The sequence below is a fragment of the Globicephala melas genome, chromosome X (genome assembly GCF_963455315.2).
Source record: "Globicephala melas chromosome X, mGloMel1.2, whole genome shotgun sequence".
NCBI classification, from domain to species: Eukaryota; Metazoa; Chordata; class Mammalia; order Artiodactyla; family Delphinidae; genus Globicephala; species Globicephala melas.
Genome location: NC_083335.1, coordinates 95,101,880 through 95,121,217, shown reverse-complemented (window position 1 = coordinate 95,121,217; position 19,338 = coordinate 95,101,880). Strand labels below are relative to the sequence as shown.

Genomic DNA, 19,338 nt, shown 5'->3' with positions numbered 1-19,338 from the left:
CTTGCCTCCTTTATCAAAAATAAGGTGACCATATGTGCGTGGGTTTATCTCTGGGCTTCCTATCCTGTTCCATTGATCTATATCTCTGTTTTGGTGCCACTACAATATTGTCTTGATTACTGTAGATTTGTAGTATAGTCTGAAGACAGGGAGCCTGATTCCTTCCACTCCATTTTTCTTTCTCAAGATTTCTTAGGCTATTCGGAGTCTTTTGTGTTTCCATACAAATTGGGAAATTTTTTTGTTCTAGTTCTGTGAAAAATGCCATTGGTCGTTTGATAGGGATTGCATTGAATCTGTAGTATAGTCATTTCCACAATGTTGATTCTTCCAGTCCAACAACATGGTATATCTCTCCATCTGTTTGCACCGTCTTTAATTTCTTTCATCAGTGTCTTATAATTTTCTGCACACAGGTCTTTTGTCTCCTTAGGTAGGTATGTTCCTAGGTATTTCATTCTTTTTGCTACAATGGTAAATGGGAGTGTTTCCTTAACTTCTCTTTCAGATTTTTCATCATTAGTGTATAGGAAAGCAAGAGATTTCTGTGCATTAATTTTGTATCCTGCTACTGTACCAAATTCATTGATTAGCTCTAGTAGTTTTCTGGTAGCATCTTTAGGATTCTCTATGTATAGTATCATGTCATCTACAAACAGTGACAGCTTTACTTCTTCTTTTCTGATTTGGATTCCTTTTATTTCTTTTTCTTCTCTGATTGCTGTGGCTAAAACTTCCAAAACTATGTTGAATAATAGTGGTGAGAGCAGACAACCTTGTCTTTTTCCTGATCTTAGAGGAAATGATTTGAGTTTTTCACCATTGAGAATGATGTTGGCTGTGGGTTTGTCATATATGGCCTTTATTATATTGAGGTAAGTTCTCTCTATGCCTACTTTCTGGAAGGTTTTTATCATAAATGGGTGTTGAATTTTGTCGGAAACTTTTTCTGCATCTATTGAGATAACCATATGGCTTTATCCTTCAATTTGTTAATATGGTGTATCACGTTGATTGATTTGCATATATTGAAGGATCCTTGTATTCCTGGGATAAACCTCACTTTATCATGGTGTATGATCCTTTTAATGTGCTGTTGGATTCTGTTTGCTAGTATTTTGTTGAGGATTTTTGCATCTATGTTCATCAGTGATACTGGCCTGTAATTTTCTTTCTTTGTGACATCTTTGTCTGGTTTTGGTATCAGGGTGATGGTGGCCTCATAGAATGAGTTTGGGTGTGTTCCTCCCTCTGCTATATTTTGGAAGAGTTTGGAAAGGATAGATGTTAGCTCTTCTCTAAATGTTTGACAGAATTCACCTGTGGAGCCATCTGTTCCTGGGCTTTTGTTTGTTGGAAAATTTTTAATCACAGTCTCAATTTCAGTGCTTGCAATTGGTCTGTTTATGTTTTCTGTTTCTTTCTGGTTCAGTCTTGGAAGGTTGTGCTTTTCTAAGAATGTGTCCATTTCTTCCAGGTTGTCCATTTTATTGGCATATAGTTGCTTGTCGTAATCTCTCATGATCCTTTTTATCTCTGCAGTGTCAGTTGTTACTTCTCCCTTTTCATTTCTAATTCTATTGATTTGAGTCTTCTCCCTTTTTTTACTGATGAGTCTGGCTAATGGTTTATCAATTGTGTGTATCTTCTCAAAGAACCAGCTTTTAGTTCTATTGATCTTTACTATTGTTTCCTTCATTCCTTTTTCATTTATTTCTGATCTGATCTTTATGATTTCTTTCCTTCTACTAACTTTGGGGTTTTTTTGTTCTTCCTTCTCTGATTGCTTTAGGTGTAAGGTTCGATTGTTTATTTGAGATGTTTCTTGTTTCCTGAGGTAGGATTGTATTGCTATAAACTTCCCTCTTAGAAGTGCTTTGGCTGCATCCCATAGGGTTGGGTCATTGTGTTTTCATTGTCATTTGCTTCTAGGTATTTTTTGATTTCCTCTTTGATTTCTTCAGTGATCTCTTGATAACTTAGTAATGTATTGTTTAGCCTCCACAATATCTAGTCTCATAGCACTGTGGTCCAAAAAGATACTTAGTATGATTTCAATTTTCTTAAATTTACTAAGGATTGATTTGTGACCCAAGATATGATGTATCCTGGAGAATGTTCCATGAGCACTTGAGAAGAAAGTGTATTCTGTTGTTTTTGCATGGAATGTCCTGTAAATATGAATTAAGTCCATCTTGTTTAATGTGTCATTTAAAGCTTGTGTCTCCTTATTTATTTTCATTTTGGATGATCTGTCCATTGGTGAAAGTGGGGTGTTAAAGTCCCCTACTATGGTTGTGTTTCTGTCGATTTCCCCTTTTATGGCTGTTATCATTTGCCTTATGTATTGAGGTACTCCTATGTTGGGTGCATAAATATTTACAATTGTTATATCTTCTTCTTGGATTGATCCCTTGATCATTATGTAGTGTCCTTCTTTGTCTCTTCTAATAGTGTTTATTTTAAAGTCAATTTTGTCTGATATGAGAATTGCTACCCCAGCTATCTTTTCATATCCACTTGCAAGGAATGTCTTTTTCCATTCCCTCATTTTCAGTCTGTATGTGTCCCTAGGTCTAAAGTGGTTCTCTTGTAGACAGCATATATACGGGTCTTGTTTTTGTATCCACTCAGCCAGTCTGTGTCTTTTGGTTGGAGCATTTAATCCATTTACATTTAAGGTAGTTATCGATATGTATGTTACTATTACCATTTTCTTAATATTTTTGCATTTGTTACTGTAGGTCTTTTCCTTCTCTTGTGTATCCTGCTTAGGGAAGTTCCTTAACATTTGTTGTAAAGCTGGTTTGGTGGTACTGAATTCTTTTAGCTTTTGCTTGTCTGTAAAGGTTTTAATTTTTCCATCGAATCTGAATGAGATCCACGCTGGGTAGAGTAACCTTGGATGTAGGTTTTTTCCTTTCATCACTTTAAATATGTTTGCCACTCCCTTCTGTTTTGCAGAATTACTGCTGAAAGATCAGCTGTTAACCTTATGAGGATTCCCTTGTATGTTTTTTGTTGTTTATGCCTTACTGCTTTTAATATTTTTTCTTTGTGTTTAATTTTTGATAGTTTGATTAATATGTGTCTTGGAATGTTTCTCCTTGTATTTATCCTGTATGGGACTCTCTGTGCTTCCTGGACTTAATTGACTATTTCCTTTCCCATATTAGGGAAGTTTTCAACTATAATCTCTTCAAATATTTTCTCAGTCCCTTTCTTTTTCTCTTGTTTTGGGACCCATATAATTGGAATGTTGGTGCATTTAATGTTGTCCCAGAGGTCTGTGAGACTATCCTCAATTATTTTCATTATTTTTTCTTTTTTCTGCTCTCCAGTAGTTATTACCACTCTTTTGTCTTCCAGGTCACTTATCCATTCTTCTGCCTCAGTTATTCTGCCATTAATTCCTTGTAGAGAGTTTTTAATTTCATTTATTGTGTTGTTCATCATTGTTTGTTTGCTGTTTAGTTCTTCTAGGTCCTTGTTAAACGTTTCTTGTATTTTCTCTATTCTATTTCCAAGATTTTGGATCATCTTTACTATCATTACTCTGAATTCTTTTTCAGGTAGACTGCCTATTTCCTCTTCATTTGTTAGGTCTGGTGGGTTTTTGCCTTGCTACTTTATCTGCTGTATGTTTCTCTGTCTTCTCATTTTGATTAACTTACTGTGTGTGGGGTCTCCTTTTCACCACCAGCTTGTTCATAGTCCCCGTTGTTTTTGGTGTCTGCTCCCAGTGGGTAAGGGTGGTTCAGTGGGTTGTGTAGGCTTCCTGGTGGAGGGGACTGGTGCCTGTATTCTGGTGGATGAGGCTGGATCTTGTCTTTCTGGTGGGCAGGACCGCATCTGGTGGTGTGTTTTGGGGTGTCTGTGACCGTATTATGATTTTAGGCAGCCTCTCTGTTAATGGATGGGCTTGTGTTCCTGTCTTGCTAGTTGTTTGGCATAGGGTGTCCAGCACTGTAGCTTGCTGGTCGTTGAGGGAAACTGGGTCTAGCGTTGAGATGGAGGTCTCTGGGAGAGCGTTCACCGTTTGATATCACATGGAGCTAGGACATCTCTGGTGGACCAATGTCCTGAACTTGGGTCTCCTACCTCAGAGGCACAGGCCTGACACCCGGCCGGAGCACTAACACTCTGCCAGCCACATGGCTCAGAAGAAAAGGGAGAAAAAGAGACAGAAAGAAATAAAGAAAAAGGTAAAGTTATTAAAATATTTTTTTAATTATTAAAAATTTAAGAATTACAAAGTAATAAAAAAAAAGGAAAAGAAAGAAAGAAGAGATCAACCAAACCAAAAAACAAATCCACCAATGATAACAAGTGCTGAAAACTATACTAAAAAAAAAACAAACAATAAACAACAGACAGAACCATTGGACAAATGGTAAAAGCAAAGCAATGCAAACAAAATGACACACAGAAGCCTACGCATACACACTCACAAAAAGAGAAAAAGGAGAAAATAAACCTATATATCTATATATATATATATAAAAAAGGAAGAGAACAACCGAATCAATAAACAAATCTACCAATGATAATAAACTGTAAGTACTAAACTAAGATAAGCATAAGACTAGACAGATATTAGATGCAGAAAGCAAACACCAAGTCTACAGTTGCTCCGAAAGTCCACCACCTCAATTTTGGGATGATTCATTGTTTATTCAGGTATTCCACAGATGCAGGGTACATGAAGTTGATTGTGGAGATTTAATCCGCTGCTCCTGAGGCTGCTGGTAGAAATTTCCCTTTCTCGTTCGCACAGCTCCTGGGGTTCAGCTTTGAATTTGGCCCCTCTTCTGCATGGAGATTGCCTGAGGGCGTCTGTTCCCTCCCCAGACAGGACAGGGTTAAAGTAGCAGCTGATTTGTTTTTCTCATCTGGTTTATTTCACTTAGCATAATGCCCTCCAGGTTCATCCATGTTGTCCCTAATGTCCCAAGACTTCCTTCTTTTTTATGGCTAAATAATATTCCATTCTGTGTATATACCAGATTTCTTTATCCATTCAACTGTAGACAGACACTTAGATTATTTCCATATCTTAGCTTTTGTGACTAATGCTACAATAACATAGGAATGCAGATATATCTTTGAGATACTGATTTCATTTCCTTTAGATATACAATCCAGAAGTAGGATTGTTGGATCATATGGTAATTCAACTTTAGCTTTTTGAGGAAACTTCGTACAGTTTTCCACAATGGCTGTTCCAATTTTAAATCCCACCAACAGTGTTCAGTAGTTTTCTTTTTTTCCACATTCATGCCAGCACTTATTTTTTGACTCTTTGAACAGGTGTGAGGTGATGGCCCACTGTGGTTTCAATTTGCATTTCCCTGATGATCAGTGATGTTGAGCACCTTTTCATATACTTGTTGGCCATTTGTCTGTCTTCTTTAGAAAAATATCTATTGAGGTCCTGTGCCCATTTTTTAATAGGGTTATTTGTGGGTTTTCTTGCTATTGAGTTGTATGAGTTCCTTATGTATTTTAGATATTACCCCCCTATCAGATATATGGTATGCAAATATTTTCTCCCAGTCCAGAGGTTGCCTTTTCATTGGGTGATTTTTTTTCCTTTGCTGTGCAGAAAAATTTTAGTGTGATATAGTCCTACTTCTTTATTTTTGCTTTTGTTGCCAGTGCTTTTGATGTTATATCCAAAAATTCATTTCTAAGACTAAGGTGAAGGATCTTTTCCCTTGTTTTCCTCTGAAATTTTTACTTTTGATTTATACAGGGTTTAGGTCTTATGTTTATATCTTTAATCCATTTTGAGTTGATTTTTGTTAGTGGTATATGATAGGGGTCCAATTTTATTTTTTTGTATATGGTTATACCACTTTCCTAGCACCATTTATTAAAGAGACTATCCTTTCCCCATTGTGTATTTTCAGCAACTTTGTCGAAGATTAGTTGACTGTATATGTGTGCATTTATCCCCAGGCTCTCTGTTCTGTTCCATTGGTCTATATGTCTGTCTTTATTCCTGTATCATTCCATATTGATTACTGCAGATCTGGAATAAATTTTGAAGTTACTAAGTATGAGGCCTCTAGCTTTGTTTTTATTTCTCAAGATTGTTTTGGCCATTCAGAATCCTTTAAGATTGCATATGCATTTTACAATTTTTTTTATTATTTCTTCAAAATATGCCATTGGGATTTTGGTGGGGATTGCATTGAATCTGTAGATTGCTTTGGATAGTATGGACGTTTTAACGATATTGATTCTTCCTGTCCATGAATATGGAGATATCTTTCCATTTATTTATGTCTTCTCTAATTCCTTTCATCCTTGTCTGTTAGTTTTCAATGTACAGATCTTAAAATTCTTGGTTAAATCTATGTCTAAGTACAGTTGACCCTTGAACAATATGGGAGTTAGGGGTACTGACCTTCCAGCAGTCAACAGTCAGCCTTCCCTATATGTGACTCCACACCAACAGATTTGAACCAATTACAGATCGTATAGTACTGTAGTATATGTATTTTTAAAAATTCATGTATAAGTGGACCTATCCAGTTCAAACTTGTGTTGTTCAGGGGTCAACTGTATTCTTTTTCATGCTATTTTAAATAGGATTTTTTTTTCATTTCTTTTTTCAAATAGTTCATTGTTAGTATATAGTAATGCAACTGATTTTTGTATGTTGATTTTGTATCCTGCAACTTTACTGAATTCATTTATTAGTTATAACAGTTTTTCCTGGAATCATTCTACAAATAAAATCATGTCATCTGCTAACAGAGATAATGATCTCAGAGGAAAAGCTTTTGTTTTTTCAACATTGAGGATGATATTAGCTGTGGACTTTGTATATGGGCCTCTATTATGTTGAACTAATTTTCTTCTATTCCTAGATTGTTGAGGGTTTTTTTTTTATCATAAAAGGGTGTTGAATTTTGTCAAATTTTTTTCTGCATGTCCTGAGATGATCATGTGTTTTTTATCCTTCATTCTGTTAAAGTGGTTTATCATATTAATTGATTTTCTTATGTGGAACCTTCCTTGCATCCTATGGTTAAATCCTATTTGGACATGGTGTATGATCCTATTAATGTGCCATTGAATTCAATTTGATAGCATTTGTTGAGGATTTTTTGCATCTATATTCATCAAGGATATTGGCTGGTAGTTTTCTTTTTTTGTGGTGTCTTTCTGGCTTTGGCATCAGGATAAATTATACTTGGAAGTATTTGGAAGTATTCCCTCCTTTTCAATATTTTGGAAGAGTTTAAGATGGATTAATGTTAATTCTTCTTTAAATATTTGGTAGAATTCACCATCTGTTCCTGGGCTTTTCTTTGTTGGGAGGATTTTGATTACTGATTCAATGTGCTTAATATTTATAGATCTGTTCAGATTTTCTGTTTATTCATGATTCTGTCTCGGTAGATTACATTTTGGGGGGAATTTATTCATTTCTTCTAGGTTATACAATTTTTTGATATATAATTGTTCATAACAGTCTCTTATGATCATTTTTATTTCTGGGGCATCAATTGTAATGTGTCCTTTTTCATTTATGATTTTATATATTTGTCTTCTCTTTTTTTCTTAATTAGGTAATTTTGTTGATTTTGTTCTTTTCAAAAAACAAACTCTTAGTTTCACTCTTAGTTGATTTTTTTCTATTGTCTCTTTGATTTATTTCTGCTCTACTCTTTATTATTTCCTTCTTTCTGCTAACTTTGGGTTGAGTTTTTCTTCTTTTTCTAGTTTCTTGAGGTATAGAGTTAGGTTGTTTATTTGAGTTCTTTCTTTCTTTTTTTTTTTTTTTTAATGTAAGCATTTATCACTATAAACTTCCCTCTTAGTACTACTTTTGCTGCATTCCACAAGCAATGTTGTGTTTTCATTTTTGTTTGTCTCAAGATATTTTCTAACATCTTTTTGACTTCTTCTTTGGTTCATTGGTAGTTCAAGATTTCATTGTTTTTTTTAAAATTAAAATTTGATTTTTTAATTTCCACATATTTGTGTATTTCCAATTTTCCTTCTGCTATTGATATCTAGTTTCATTCCACTGTGGTGGAAAAAGACAACTGGTAGGATTTCAGTCTTCTTAAATTTGTTTAGACTTGATTTGTGACCTAACATACAGTCTGTCCTTGAGAATGTTCCATGTGCCCCTGAGAGGAATGTAAATGCTGTTGCTGTTGAGTGGAATACTCTGCGTATATTTGTTAGAACCATTTGTCTATAGCATTGTTCCTGTCTTCTTTTTTCTTATTGATCTTCTTTCTCGGTTTTCTATCCATTATTGGAAATGGGATTTTGAAATCTCCTATTATTATTCTATTGCTTTCTATTTCTCCTTTCATTTCTGTTAATCTTTGGTACATATATTTAGATACTCTATTGTGGGGCATATGTATAGCTATAATATGTATAATCGTTATATCATTCTGTCAAGTTGATCTGATATAAGGTCCTTCTTTGTCTTCTCTGACAGTTTTTTATTAAGTCTGCTTTGCCTAATATAAGTAAGGCCATCCATGTTCTTTTGTTTACCATTTGCCATCTTTCTTCCCTTTAAAACTTTCAGCTTATGTGTATTTTTAAACCCAAAGTTAGTCTCTTATAGACAGCATATACTTGGATCTTGTTTTTTATCCTATCAGCTACTGTCTCTTTTGAGTGGGGAGTTTGATTTATATTTAAAGTAATTATTGATAGGGAAGGACTTAGCATTGTCATTTTGTTGTTTTCTGTATGTCTTATAGCTCTTTTGTCCATCTTTTCTTCTCTTGCTGTCTTCCTTTATGTTGTATTGATTTTTTTTCTAGTGACATGCTTTGATTCCTTTCTCATTTTCTTTTGGTTATCTTCTGTAGGTGTTTTCTTTGTGGCTACCATAGGGCTTACATAAAACACCTCATAAGTTTAACAATCCATTTTAAGCTGATAACTTGACTTCAGTTGCATACAAAAATCTGTACACTTTGTTAGTGATGTACAAATTACATATTTTATATTGTGTATCCATTAATATATTTTATAATTATAGTTATTTTTATACTTTTGTTTTTTAACTTTTATGCCACAATTAAAAGTGATTTATGTACCACTGTTACACTATTGAGTTTTGTATATTTTTCTATATATTTACCTTTACCAGTGAGCTTTATACTTTCGAATGCTTTTGTGTGGCTGTTTGGCATCTTTTCATTTCAACTTGAAGGACTCCCTTTAGCATGCCTTGTAAGGCAGGTCTAATGGTGATTAGCTCCCTCAGCTTTTCTTTGTCAGGGAAAGTATCTACTTCATTTTTGAAGGATGTTTTTTCTGGTTATAGTGTTTCTGTTTAGCAGTTTGTTTTTTATCACTTTAAATATATCATCCCTCTCATTTCAGGCTTACAAGGTTTCTGCTGAGAAATCTGCTGAGAGTCTTACAAGGATTCCCTTGTATGTGATAAGTTATTTTTCTCTTGCTATTTCCAAATTCTCTTTCTGGCTTTGTTGACATTTTGATTATGCATCTCATTGTGGAGTTATTTGGTTTCATCCTGTTTAGAGCCTTTTGAACTTAATGAATCTGATGTCCATTTCCTTCCCCAGATTTGGGAAGTTTTTGGCCATTATTTCTTTAAATAAGCTTTCTGCCTCTATTTTTCTCTTTTCCTTTTGAGACTCATAATGTGTATATTGGTCCTCTTGATATTGTTGTGTAAGTCCCTTAGATTTTCTTCACTCTATTTTATTTATTTTTCTTTTTGCTCCTCTGACTGGATAATTTCACATGACTTTTCTTCAAATTCTCTGATTACTTTTGCTTGATCAAATCTGTTGACCCTCTAGTGAATTTTTCATTTCAGTGAATTTTTCAGCTACATTCCTCAGCTCCAAAATTTGTTTGGTCTTTTTTTATATTTTCTATCTCTTTGTTGAAATTCTCACTTTGTTCATGCATTGTTTTCCTGATATTGTTGAACATCTTCATGACAGTTATTTTGAATAATTTGTCAAGTAATTCCTGTACCTCCATTTCTTTATGGTGTGTTTCTGGAGACTTATTTTGTTTCTTTAACAGGGTAATTTTTTTCATTTTCTTTTTAACTTTGTGTTGGTATCTACACATTTGAAAAAATAGCTACCTCTCCCATTCTTTACAGACTGGCTTTATACAGGGAAAGATCTTCACCAAGCAGTGCAACTAGAGACTCTGGGGGCCTCTCAGATCTTTTCTGTGAATATGTCTTTCTGATCTTGTGTGTGAAGATCACTAATTAGAGGGGCTTGCCAGCTTCTATTTTCTCAGGAGTTTGTAATCTCTTGCTCCCTCTGGTGTCTGTCTTCTGTAGTGTGAGTACTCTGAAATAGCACACTGCCCAGATCTTTTTTTCAGCAGCCTCTAGGCATCTAGAGTTTGTCATGTTCTCTCAGTTCCATAAGACAAGCAAGACAGAAATCAGAACCTTAAGCAGCCCACTGAAAAGCCAGAAATTTGGATGCATGTTCCTCTCTTCTTTTTCTGCACTTATGGAGAGCCTTCTGAGCTATATCAGTTTCTGTCTGCCATACCATGAGACCTCTGTAGAACCAGTACCCTGCCCAGCTCTTTTTTGTTCTCAGAAACTACTGTGCTTCTGGAGTGTGTCAGGTCTCATCAATACTTCAAGATAGGCAAGACGGAAGCCAGTCCCCCAGCAGCCCCACACCTCCAATATCCAGATGTTGGACGTCTGGTCCACTCTTCTCTTTTCTTCACCTGGGAGAAGTGAGACCTGAGAATTCCCTCCTAATCCTGTGGTACTGTGCTCAGGAGGGAGAGCTTGTGGTGACTGCATCCACAGATTTTCCTAATAGCTTCAGAGCAGCTGATTTTGCACTCACCTGGAGGGCAGAAGCCTCTTAACTGGTTTCAGAATTTCTCACAATGGAAATTGGCCTGCATATTTTTGAATCAGTGTCTCCATGGAACTGATCTGGGGCTTCCTATTCTGCCATCTTCCTGACATCACCCCTCTGGATATTCTGTTTTATACATCTCTTATTTATCGGATCATGCATCATTGCCTAGCACTGGTAATAAAATGTTTTAAAACGATAACAATCATAATGACTATATTAATATTAATTAGTCCTTGTCAGGTACTTTCCATGTGCCAAGAAAGATAATAATCTTTATGGGTATTATTAATTTAACAGAATGAAAACTGAGGTTCAAAAAGACTAAGCAAGTTGCCTGAAGTCATGCTCCCAGGTAGAGCTAAGATTCCAGTCTAAGCCATCTGTATCCATAGTCCACTTTCTCAGACCACCTACTATGATACTCAATACACATTTACTGAAAGGATCAGTGAGTCCCAACCTGAATCTCCCATCTGCTCTTCTATGTTTCACTGTTGGATCTTTTCTAGGAAACTGTTCTTTACCTTCTGCCTGTATCTCCCCTGTCAGTTTGGATTTTAAAATCCTCACAACCTCCCATGTACTGTGCCTCTCTCCTGCTTTCTTCTACCAAGAAGTTCCTCAAATTCTTTCACAGTCTTCATCTCAAATGTAATCTACCTTGACTTCAAGATGGTCACTTGAATCTTAAGTGTCACTCAGTTCACTTCAGATCATAGCAGCTCATCTTCAGGCCCAAGAATCTTTAATGAACCTGTAAAGTACTTATGTCTTACTTAGCAGGTGGAAAACTGAAGGAGAGTGAGCAAATGTCACATTGGAATAATAGTAAAAACAAAGGCTTTATGATAGCTGCTGTGGTCAGGCATTTTAGATATTAATTTATTTAAAAATAATTGAATTTTCATTTGTTATTCAGTTATTATAGGGACAGCATTTTATTCTTTGTACACTATAAATATAAAATGTGATTGAAAATATCTTTAAGATTCCATTTTTGTCACCCTGCAAAGAATGACACTTTTCGGTAATTTAAAAAATGCCTCCTCACTATTATTCTGTAAACTTTCCATAAAGTAACAAGTATCAGACTCACAGCTGCATAACAGCATTAATGTTTAACTGTAGTCCTATGCAACAGGATATAAACCAAGCCCTACCCATCAAGTTCTCATAAAGAGAACAGGGTAATGATACAATTTTAAAGGTTGATATTATATTTTTGTTCCAGAAATCCCGAGCCATTCACGGCATACTTCCTACCTGGCAGTGATCCTGAGTTTTTTGTAAAACCTCAGGTTGGAGAACTTCTTCCTTTTGACACTGAAGGAACTCTAATCGTTGTGGGTTTTAAACCCAAAATGTACAGCAGGAAATACAAAGCAACGTTAGCAATACAGGTGAGTTCTACAAAGGCAGTAGTCAAGAATGTTTGATGTCACAAAAGTCATTAAATGACTTTGGGAGAAAAGGTTTCACCCAATGATCACAGATAAAGAATAGCAACATTATGTTGTAAAAGTCAACATATTTCAACTGCTCTGTATTGTTTTAACTTCCTTTTGGTCAATAAAGAAATTTTAAATGTGAAGTATAGCCAAAAATATTGTTATCACCAGTGAAAATAGGAAATTATTTCTCTTCCATATTAAGGAATTGTGGAAGAGATAAATAATGACTGTAAAGTGATTTGTATAGTCACATATTATTTTCTGTAATAACCTATTCAAAGACTTTAGGTGATTTGTGATAGAGATTTTGAAACCTTTGATTAAGGGATAAGATGTTGTCAAAATGTTAAAGTCTAAAATGAAGAAAATTAAATAGAAGATAAATTTTATCTTGAATTGAAAAAAAAAAACGATGTGAAATGGGCCATTAATGTAAAATAATGTTAAAGTGATCATTTTATTAAAAGTTAAGGTAAATACAATTCTGAAAATTTATCCAGTAAGCAACACTTCTCCATAAAATTTCCCACATATATGCCACTAGGAACATTTTGGCTAAAGATAACTTTCAAGTTATTTCTGAAAAGATGCCTATTGCCACTGTCTGTTTTCAGTAGCACAGGCACAAGGGACTTGTAGTCTTGTTTTGAGACACAACTACTGATCCCAAAGTGTCTACTAGACTTCTGAATCAGACATTAATTAAGCAGCACCATTGGCAGAAAAATGTGTTGTTACTGTTTTAATGAATAGAGAAAAATGTTGGATATTGCTTGAGAAAATTATTTTTATTTTTCATCTTAGAGTCCTTACAACCCAGGTAATAAAAATATAAAGCCTCTGGAGACTTGCTGCACATAACCCACTCCTGTGTTAGTATTTGATTTTAAATGATCATGTTGATGTATTTCCTTCTTTTTTTTTTTTTTAACATCTTTATTGGAGTATAATTGCTTTACAATGGTGTCTCAGTTTCTGCTTTATAACAAAGTGAATCAGTTATACATATACATATGTTCCCATCTCCCTCCCTCCCACCCTCCCTATCCCACCCCTCTAGGTGGTCACAAAGCACCGAGCTGATCTCCCTGTGCTATGCGGCTACTTCCCACTAGCTATCTATTTTACGTTTGGTAGTGTATATATGTCCATGCCACTCTCTCACTTTGTCACAGCTTACCCTTCCCCCTCCCCATATCCTGAAGTCCATTCTCTAGTAGGTCTGTGTCTTTATTCCTGTCTTACCCCTAGGTTCTTCAAGACATGTTTTTTTTCTTAAATTCCATATATATGTGTTAGCATACGGTATTTGTCTTTCTCTTTCTGACTTACCTCACTCTGTATGAAAGACTCTAGGTCCATCCACCTCACTACGAATAACTCAGTTTCGTTCCTTTAAGAAAAAGAAATCTTAACCTCTACTTTACACCATAACCAAAAATTAACTCCAGATAAATTGTGGACCTCAATGTGAAAAATAAAACAAACAATGCAATCAAAAAATAGGCAGAAGATCTAAATAGACATTTTCCCAAAGAAGGCATACAGATGGCCAACGACACATAGAGAGATGCCCAATATCAGTAATTATTAGAGAAATGTAAATCAAAACCACAGTGAGATATCACCTCAAACCACTCAGAATGGCCATCATCAAATGTCTGCAAATATTAAGTGCTGGAGGCCTTGTGAAGGAAAGGAAACCCTCATACACTGTTGGTGGAAATGTAAATGTAAATTGGTGCAGCCACTATGGAGAACAATAGGGAGATTCCTTAAAAAACTAAAAAAAGAGTTTCCATATAAGTCAGTAATCCCACTCCTGCGCATATATCTGGAAAAGATGAAAACTCTAATTTGAAAAGATACATGCACCCCAATGTTCATAGTAGCACTAGTTACAATAGCCAAGACAAGGAAACAAGCCAAGTGCCCATCTACAGATGATTGGCTTAAGAGTATGTGGTATACATATATAATGTGTATGTGTGTGTGTGTGTATATATATATATATATATATATATATAAAATGAAATATTACTCAGCCATAAAAAAGAATGAAATATTGCCATTTGCAGCAACATGGATGTTCCTAGAGAATATTTTACTTTGTGAAGTAAGTCAGAGAAAGACATACCACATGGTATAACTTATATGTGAAATCTAAAAAATAGTACAAATGCATCTACATACAAAGCAGAAGTGGACAGATACAAACTACTATACATAAAACATAAGCAGCAAGGATTTATTGTAGAGCACAGGAAATTATATTCAATATCTTATAATAACCTATAATGGAATATATTCAGAAAACAATCACTGAATCACTATGCTGTATACCTGAAACTATCACTATAGTGATAGTTTTGTATCATAGATAGTATTGTAAATCAACTATACTTCAATTTAAAAAAATCAAAGGGCACCACATCAATTCAGAGACTAGAGCAGTTCCATGAGGAGTAGGGGGAGTAACCAGATAAAGAGCTAACAGTGTCCACAAACTTCTTTCTTATCTCTAGAGAACACAGAACATGCTGTTGATTTTTGTAGCTTCATATTTAAAAAGAAGTCTGAAAAAGTATTAAAAGATTTTACTTGGAGTTTCTTACTTGAGGATCTCAATTTGCTCATTAGTATGTGAATTTTCTGAAGAACGGAATCTAAGAGTTTTCTGAGATTCTGAAAGTTCCATATGGAGCTGACACTGTACATTTTAAAAAATACATATGCTGATTTGGAATTTGTGAATGTTGGCCAAGTATCTATCAATTCACTTATGTGTTTATGCCCTTACTTAATAAACACATGCTGAGTACTACTCCAAGCTAGGTTCTGTACTGAGCCTTGAGATAAAAAAACAAATGAGCACTGGTCAGACCTTCCTGCAAGTGCTCCCTGACTGGTGGGGAAGACAGGTGTAAATAGGTAGTTTCCAGACCACATGGAAAATGCTGTGATTGAGACCTTGGTGTAGAAAGACAGAGGTGGGGACCTGGCTGGGGAGTAAGAAAAGGCTTCACAGAAGACATTACATTTGACCAGGATATTAATGGAGTTGTTGTCTTCTGGGTATAGAAGGAGAGTGTGGCCTCTCAGACTGGGAGGAGGGACATGTGCCAAAGCCTAAAAATGTGACAGTACATAGCATGTCCAGGAGTAAGCAATGGTTGGAGCTCAGGATTAATGGGCTGGGGATTAACAGAAAATGTGGGAACAAATGTTGGTGGGAACACATTCTCAGCTAAGGGACTACATAGAGTAGAGGGGTAGGAAGATGGATAAATAAAGGACATTTATATTGAAATGGCCAGTTAGCAGGTGAATATATGCATATGGAACTCAGAACATGGGTTTGATTCTGATAATTTTGTGACTTATTGGTATGAGTCAAAAGGAAAGCATGATAATGTTTATAGTAAGCTTATAAAAGCAGTGGTTCTCAAATCCTAGTATGCATTAGAATTGTCTTAGTTGATTGCTAAAAATGCAGTTACAAGGTTCACTCTCCTCCATTCTGATTCATTATTTGGGGCTAAATGCAAGAATCTACATTTTAACGTGTGTTTAGGTGCTTCTAATGTTCACACGTTAAGGCAAAATATACAGTAAGAGAAGAGGGCCATGGTTATGACTCTGAAAAACAAACATTTAAAAAGTAGCAAGCAGAGAGAAGAGGCAGTGGTGTAAACTAAGAAGAAGTTGGTTAAAGAGAGGAATATCTAGATCCTGATCCTGATGTTGGGTACAGCAGTCCCGGGTCTTGTCCCCACTGAGCCAAACAACCACATAGCAAGGATAGTTCCTGGAGAACAGACTGGGCAACATGGGGTATTTACCCTGGGAAGGAAAGAGTTAAGCTGGGATTGTGAGGAGCCTCCTTGTAAACAAAACACATGGTTCAAACATACAATCAGGAAGAAAAAAAAATTGTCATTCACTTAAGATTTTTCTTGTAACCTAAATCAATATTGTAAGGGTTTGTTTGTGACAACTTCTTTTAGTCTTATTTCTAGAGATGTCTTCATTTTGCCCTTACTCTCAATTTACACTTTCTCTAGGCATAGATTTCTGGGTTCATAACTATTTTTCCCCTCAGCACTTTGCAGTTATTACCCTATCTTCTATGACTTTTCTTGTTGATGAGAAATCTGTTCTATGTCAAGTTTACCTGAAAGGTAAACTGACTTTCCTTTTTAGCTTTTAAGGTTTTTTTCTTTCATTCTTGATTTCCTGAAAATTTCTCTGTTATGTATCTAGCAATGGGTCTATTATGTTATTTTATTATTGTTGTTATTATTATTGTTATTATTCTGCTTGGTACTCAAACTGTGCTATCATTTTGAATACTTATATCTCTCTTCCATGTCAGAAAATTCTCAACTAATATCTTATCAAATATTCCTTCTCTTCCTTGCCTGCATTTTCTGTATTCTGGAAAGAGATCCCAAGAGCTTAGGGCCTGAAGCTTAAGTGTAAAGGATCTCAATCGATCTTGTGGGAATATTAACAGCTTGTACATATATTTTACCTTTTTTATCTCTTTGCTGTGTGGTAGATGAAGTGTTCAGTGCTATCTTCCAAGTCAGTAATAGTCTTTTCAGGGGTGTTCTGTTTAGAGTTTATCCTGTCTATTGATTTTATTGTTTATTTTGATGATGTATTTTATTTCTTATATTTCGATTAGTTTTTTTATATTCACCTTTTAAATATATGTAGCTTCTCGTTTGATGTTTTCTTGTTCATTCCTTAATAAGATTTTATCTTTGAGTATCATAGCAGTGTTTACTATAAAGCATTTGTCAAAATATTCCATAAAGTTAATATCATGAGGAGATAATTCCTGTTGTGATGTTTATCTTATTGATTGTCTTTCTTAGCATTAGGTTTCTTCATGCATTTTAGAATGGTGGATCACAGGCTTATCTAAGGGGAATATGTATTTTTTTGCTTTGCATTGTTTTCTTTTTCTTTCACTTTCCGGGCTCTTTCCTCTCTGACAAGGAGTTATGAGGCTCCTTCCAGGAATGTCCTGGTGCCCTCAGTTGACAAGTAGCTCTCATAATGAAGGCTTGGGCCTCCTCCCTGGTAGGTATATGAAAGATATACAGGACTGATTAGTGAACCTCAGGCAGCTCGAGCTTCCATTGCCTGCAGCTCTGAGCAGCAGTTACCAGTATTTTTTCACCCTACTTTTAGAAATCATAGCCCCTGGATTTAAGCAGTGAAGCCAACTCCTTTTCTCCATTTCACATGGATGATCTCTAGTCCTTCTTATCCCAAAGAGGTAAATTTGCATCTCCCACTGCCTGCTTTGGAATATAGACCATCAGCTCCATTAAGCACTCCAGCTTTCTATATTGTCTTTTGTGTACGAAAATGCTTATTTTGTCTAAGTCTCTTTGATTCTGTATTTTTATATTGCTAAGTTTTTAGAGCCAAAGGGTATACATCAAAGAAGCAACAGAGTGCCTTTTTCCTAGTGTCTCTGGGTTAATTTTTAACTACAAATTTTATTAGAATGTTGGAAATATAATTAATAAAGGAAATCCAATCACTTTCAAGTAGAAATAGCTATGGAGTTTCTAGAGGTTTAATTATATAGATTATAATCAGTTACTAAAGTTTTTTTTTTTTTTTTTTTCTCTGTTTCAGGAAGTACTTAGCTTTGAAAGACTTATGTAAAACTTTGCAATTCAGTCAACTAGTGAGGGATATTGGAACTGGTTCTTTCTCATCAGCTATCACTGAAAAGAACCTTGGTGTCTACAGTTTAGGATTAGATAAGTAATTTCTATGCTTTTTTTCTGTCAGAGTTACTGTAGTCTCAGTGAATACATATCAGATTGTTGGATCTTTATATGTTTACTTATTAATTAACATGTTCCTGAGTAAAACTCTGAAGTTCTCTCTGTTTTTAAGCCTTAAAATATGGTGTCTTATACAGTTTTCAAATGAAGGCCTTATCTTTTTAAAATTATATCTACAAGGAAAGGATTCTTTCCTCTTACAAGAAGCACTTTACTGAAGTGAAACATTAGCCAATGGTTTCATTTGTAAGGCAGTATCTTTATATTGACTGGTTAACAATTAATTACTCAAGTGAAAACTAAGAATATATTAGTGGATTGTTAATTCACTCCTCTGGATCTCAGCTGAGAAGTTTCCCTAATACATCTCAGGTTACTGACCACATGAATCCCATGTCTCCAGGCAGCCAGCAGGGCCCTGCTCCCTTTGTGTTCCCATCTGCTAAGATTTCAAGGGGATGAGTCTTACTTAGCTTGTCTGTTACTGATCTTGCACCATGATCTGGCTGAGGACGTTACCCCCTCTTCTCCAATGCTTCTTTTTCCCTTCTCTGCGTAGATTAGATCTTCCTCCAGTGTTCAAGCTGTATTCACACTCTGCACCCTGATTCAGCCAGGTACACGTTAGACCTGAAGCTTTCTCACGGCTCCTGCTTCTCTCTCTTACCTTTGCCAATGACTGTCCTTTCCTGTTTCTCTCCATCATGCCAGCCCTGAAGATAGGCATTTGGCAATTTATGTCCTATGCTCCCATCTTACGTTGCATCCCAAAGAGGGAAATCTTTATATGGTATGTGATAGGAGGTAGTTTATTTGGGCGTTGATCACAGAAAGCACCATTAGGGGAAGAAGGTAGTGAGATGATATGTGGAAGGGGAGGAACCCAAAAGAGGGTGAGTTATTAACAGGTTTGTTCTGTGTCCAAATGGATATCACTTCTCCTCAGGATCTCTGAAGTCCAAGGTAGATCATGCCTCAGAGTAATCCCCCTTCTTTCTCAGAGCCAAGTGGGGTCCATATTCATCCTCCAGTACTCATTTGTCATTGCTAAGGGCTGCTCCATAGGAACATTTACTTTCTAAGGGCATTAATTCACAAGTATCTGAAAGAAAGCCCTTCAGCAGAAATTTGCAATGGATCAGGGTTGTTTATGTACTGGCCAGTGAGTGTTGAATGAGTATGGGAGAGGTGCTAACAGGA

At 35.6% G+C, this 19,338-nt stretch overlaps 1 protein-coding gene across 1 annotated transcript in view; it reads left to right on the top strand.

The window, feature by feature from the left end:
• CFAP47 (cilia and flagella associated protein 47) overlaps positions 1 to 18,766 on the top strand; it is a 471,409-nt gene extending 452,643 nt beyond the window's left edge. The window contains 2 exon segments of the mRNA XM_070044670.1: positions 12,106 to 12,274; positions 18,698 to 18,766. Of these exon segments, the coding sequence (XP_069900771.1) occupies positions 12,106 to 12,274; positions 18,698 to 18,766 (238 nt within the window).
• Positions 18,767 to 19,338: the final 572 nt, after the last annotated feature.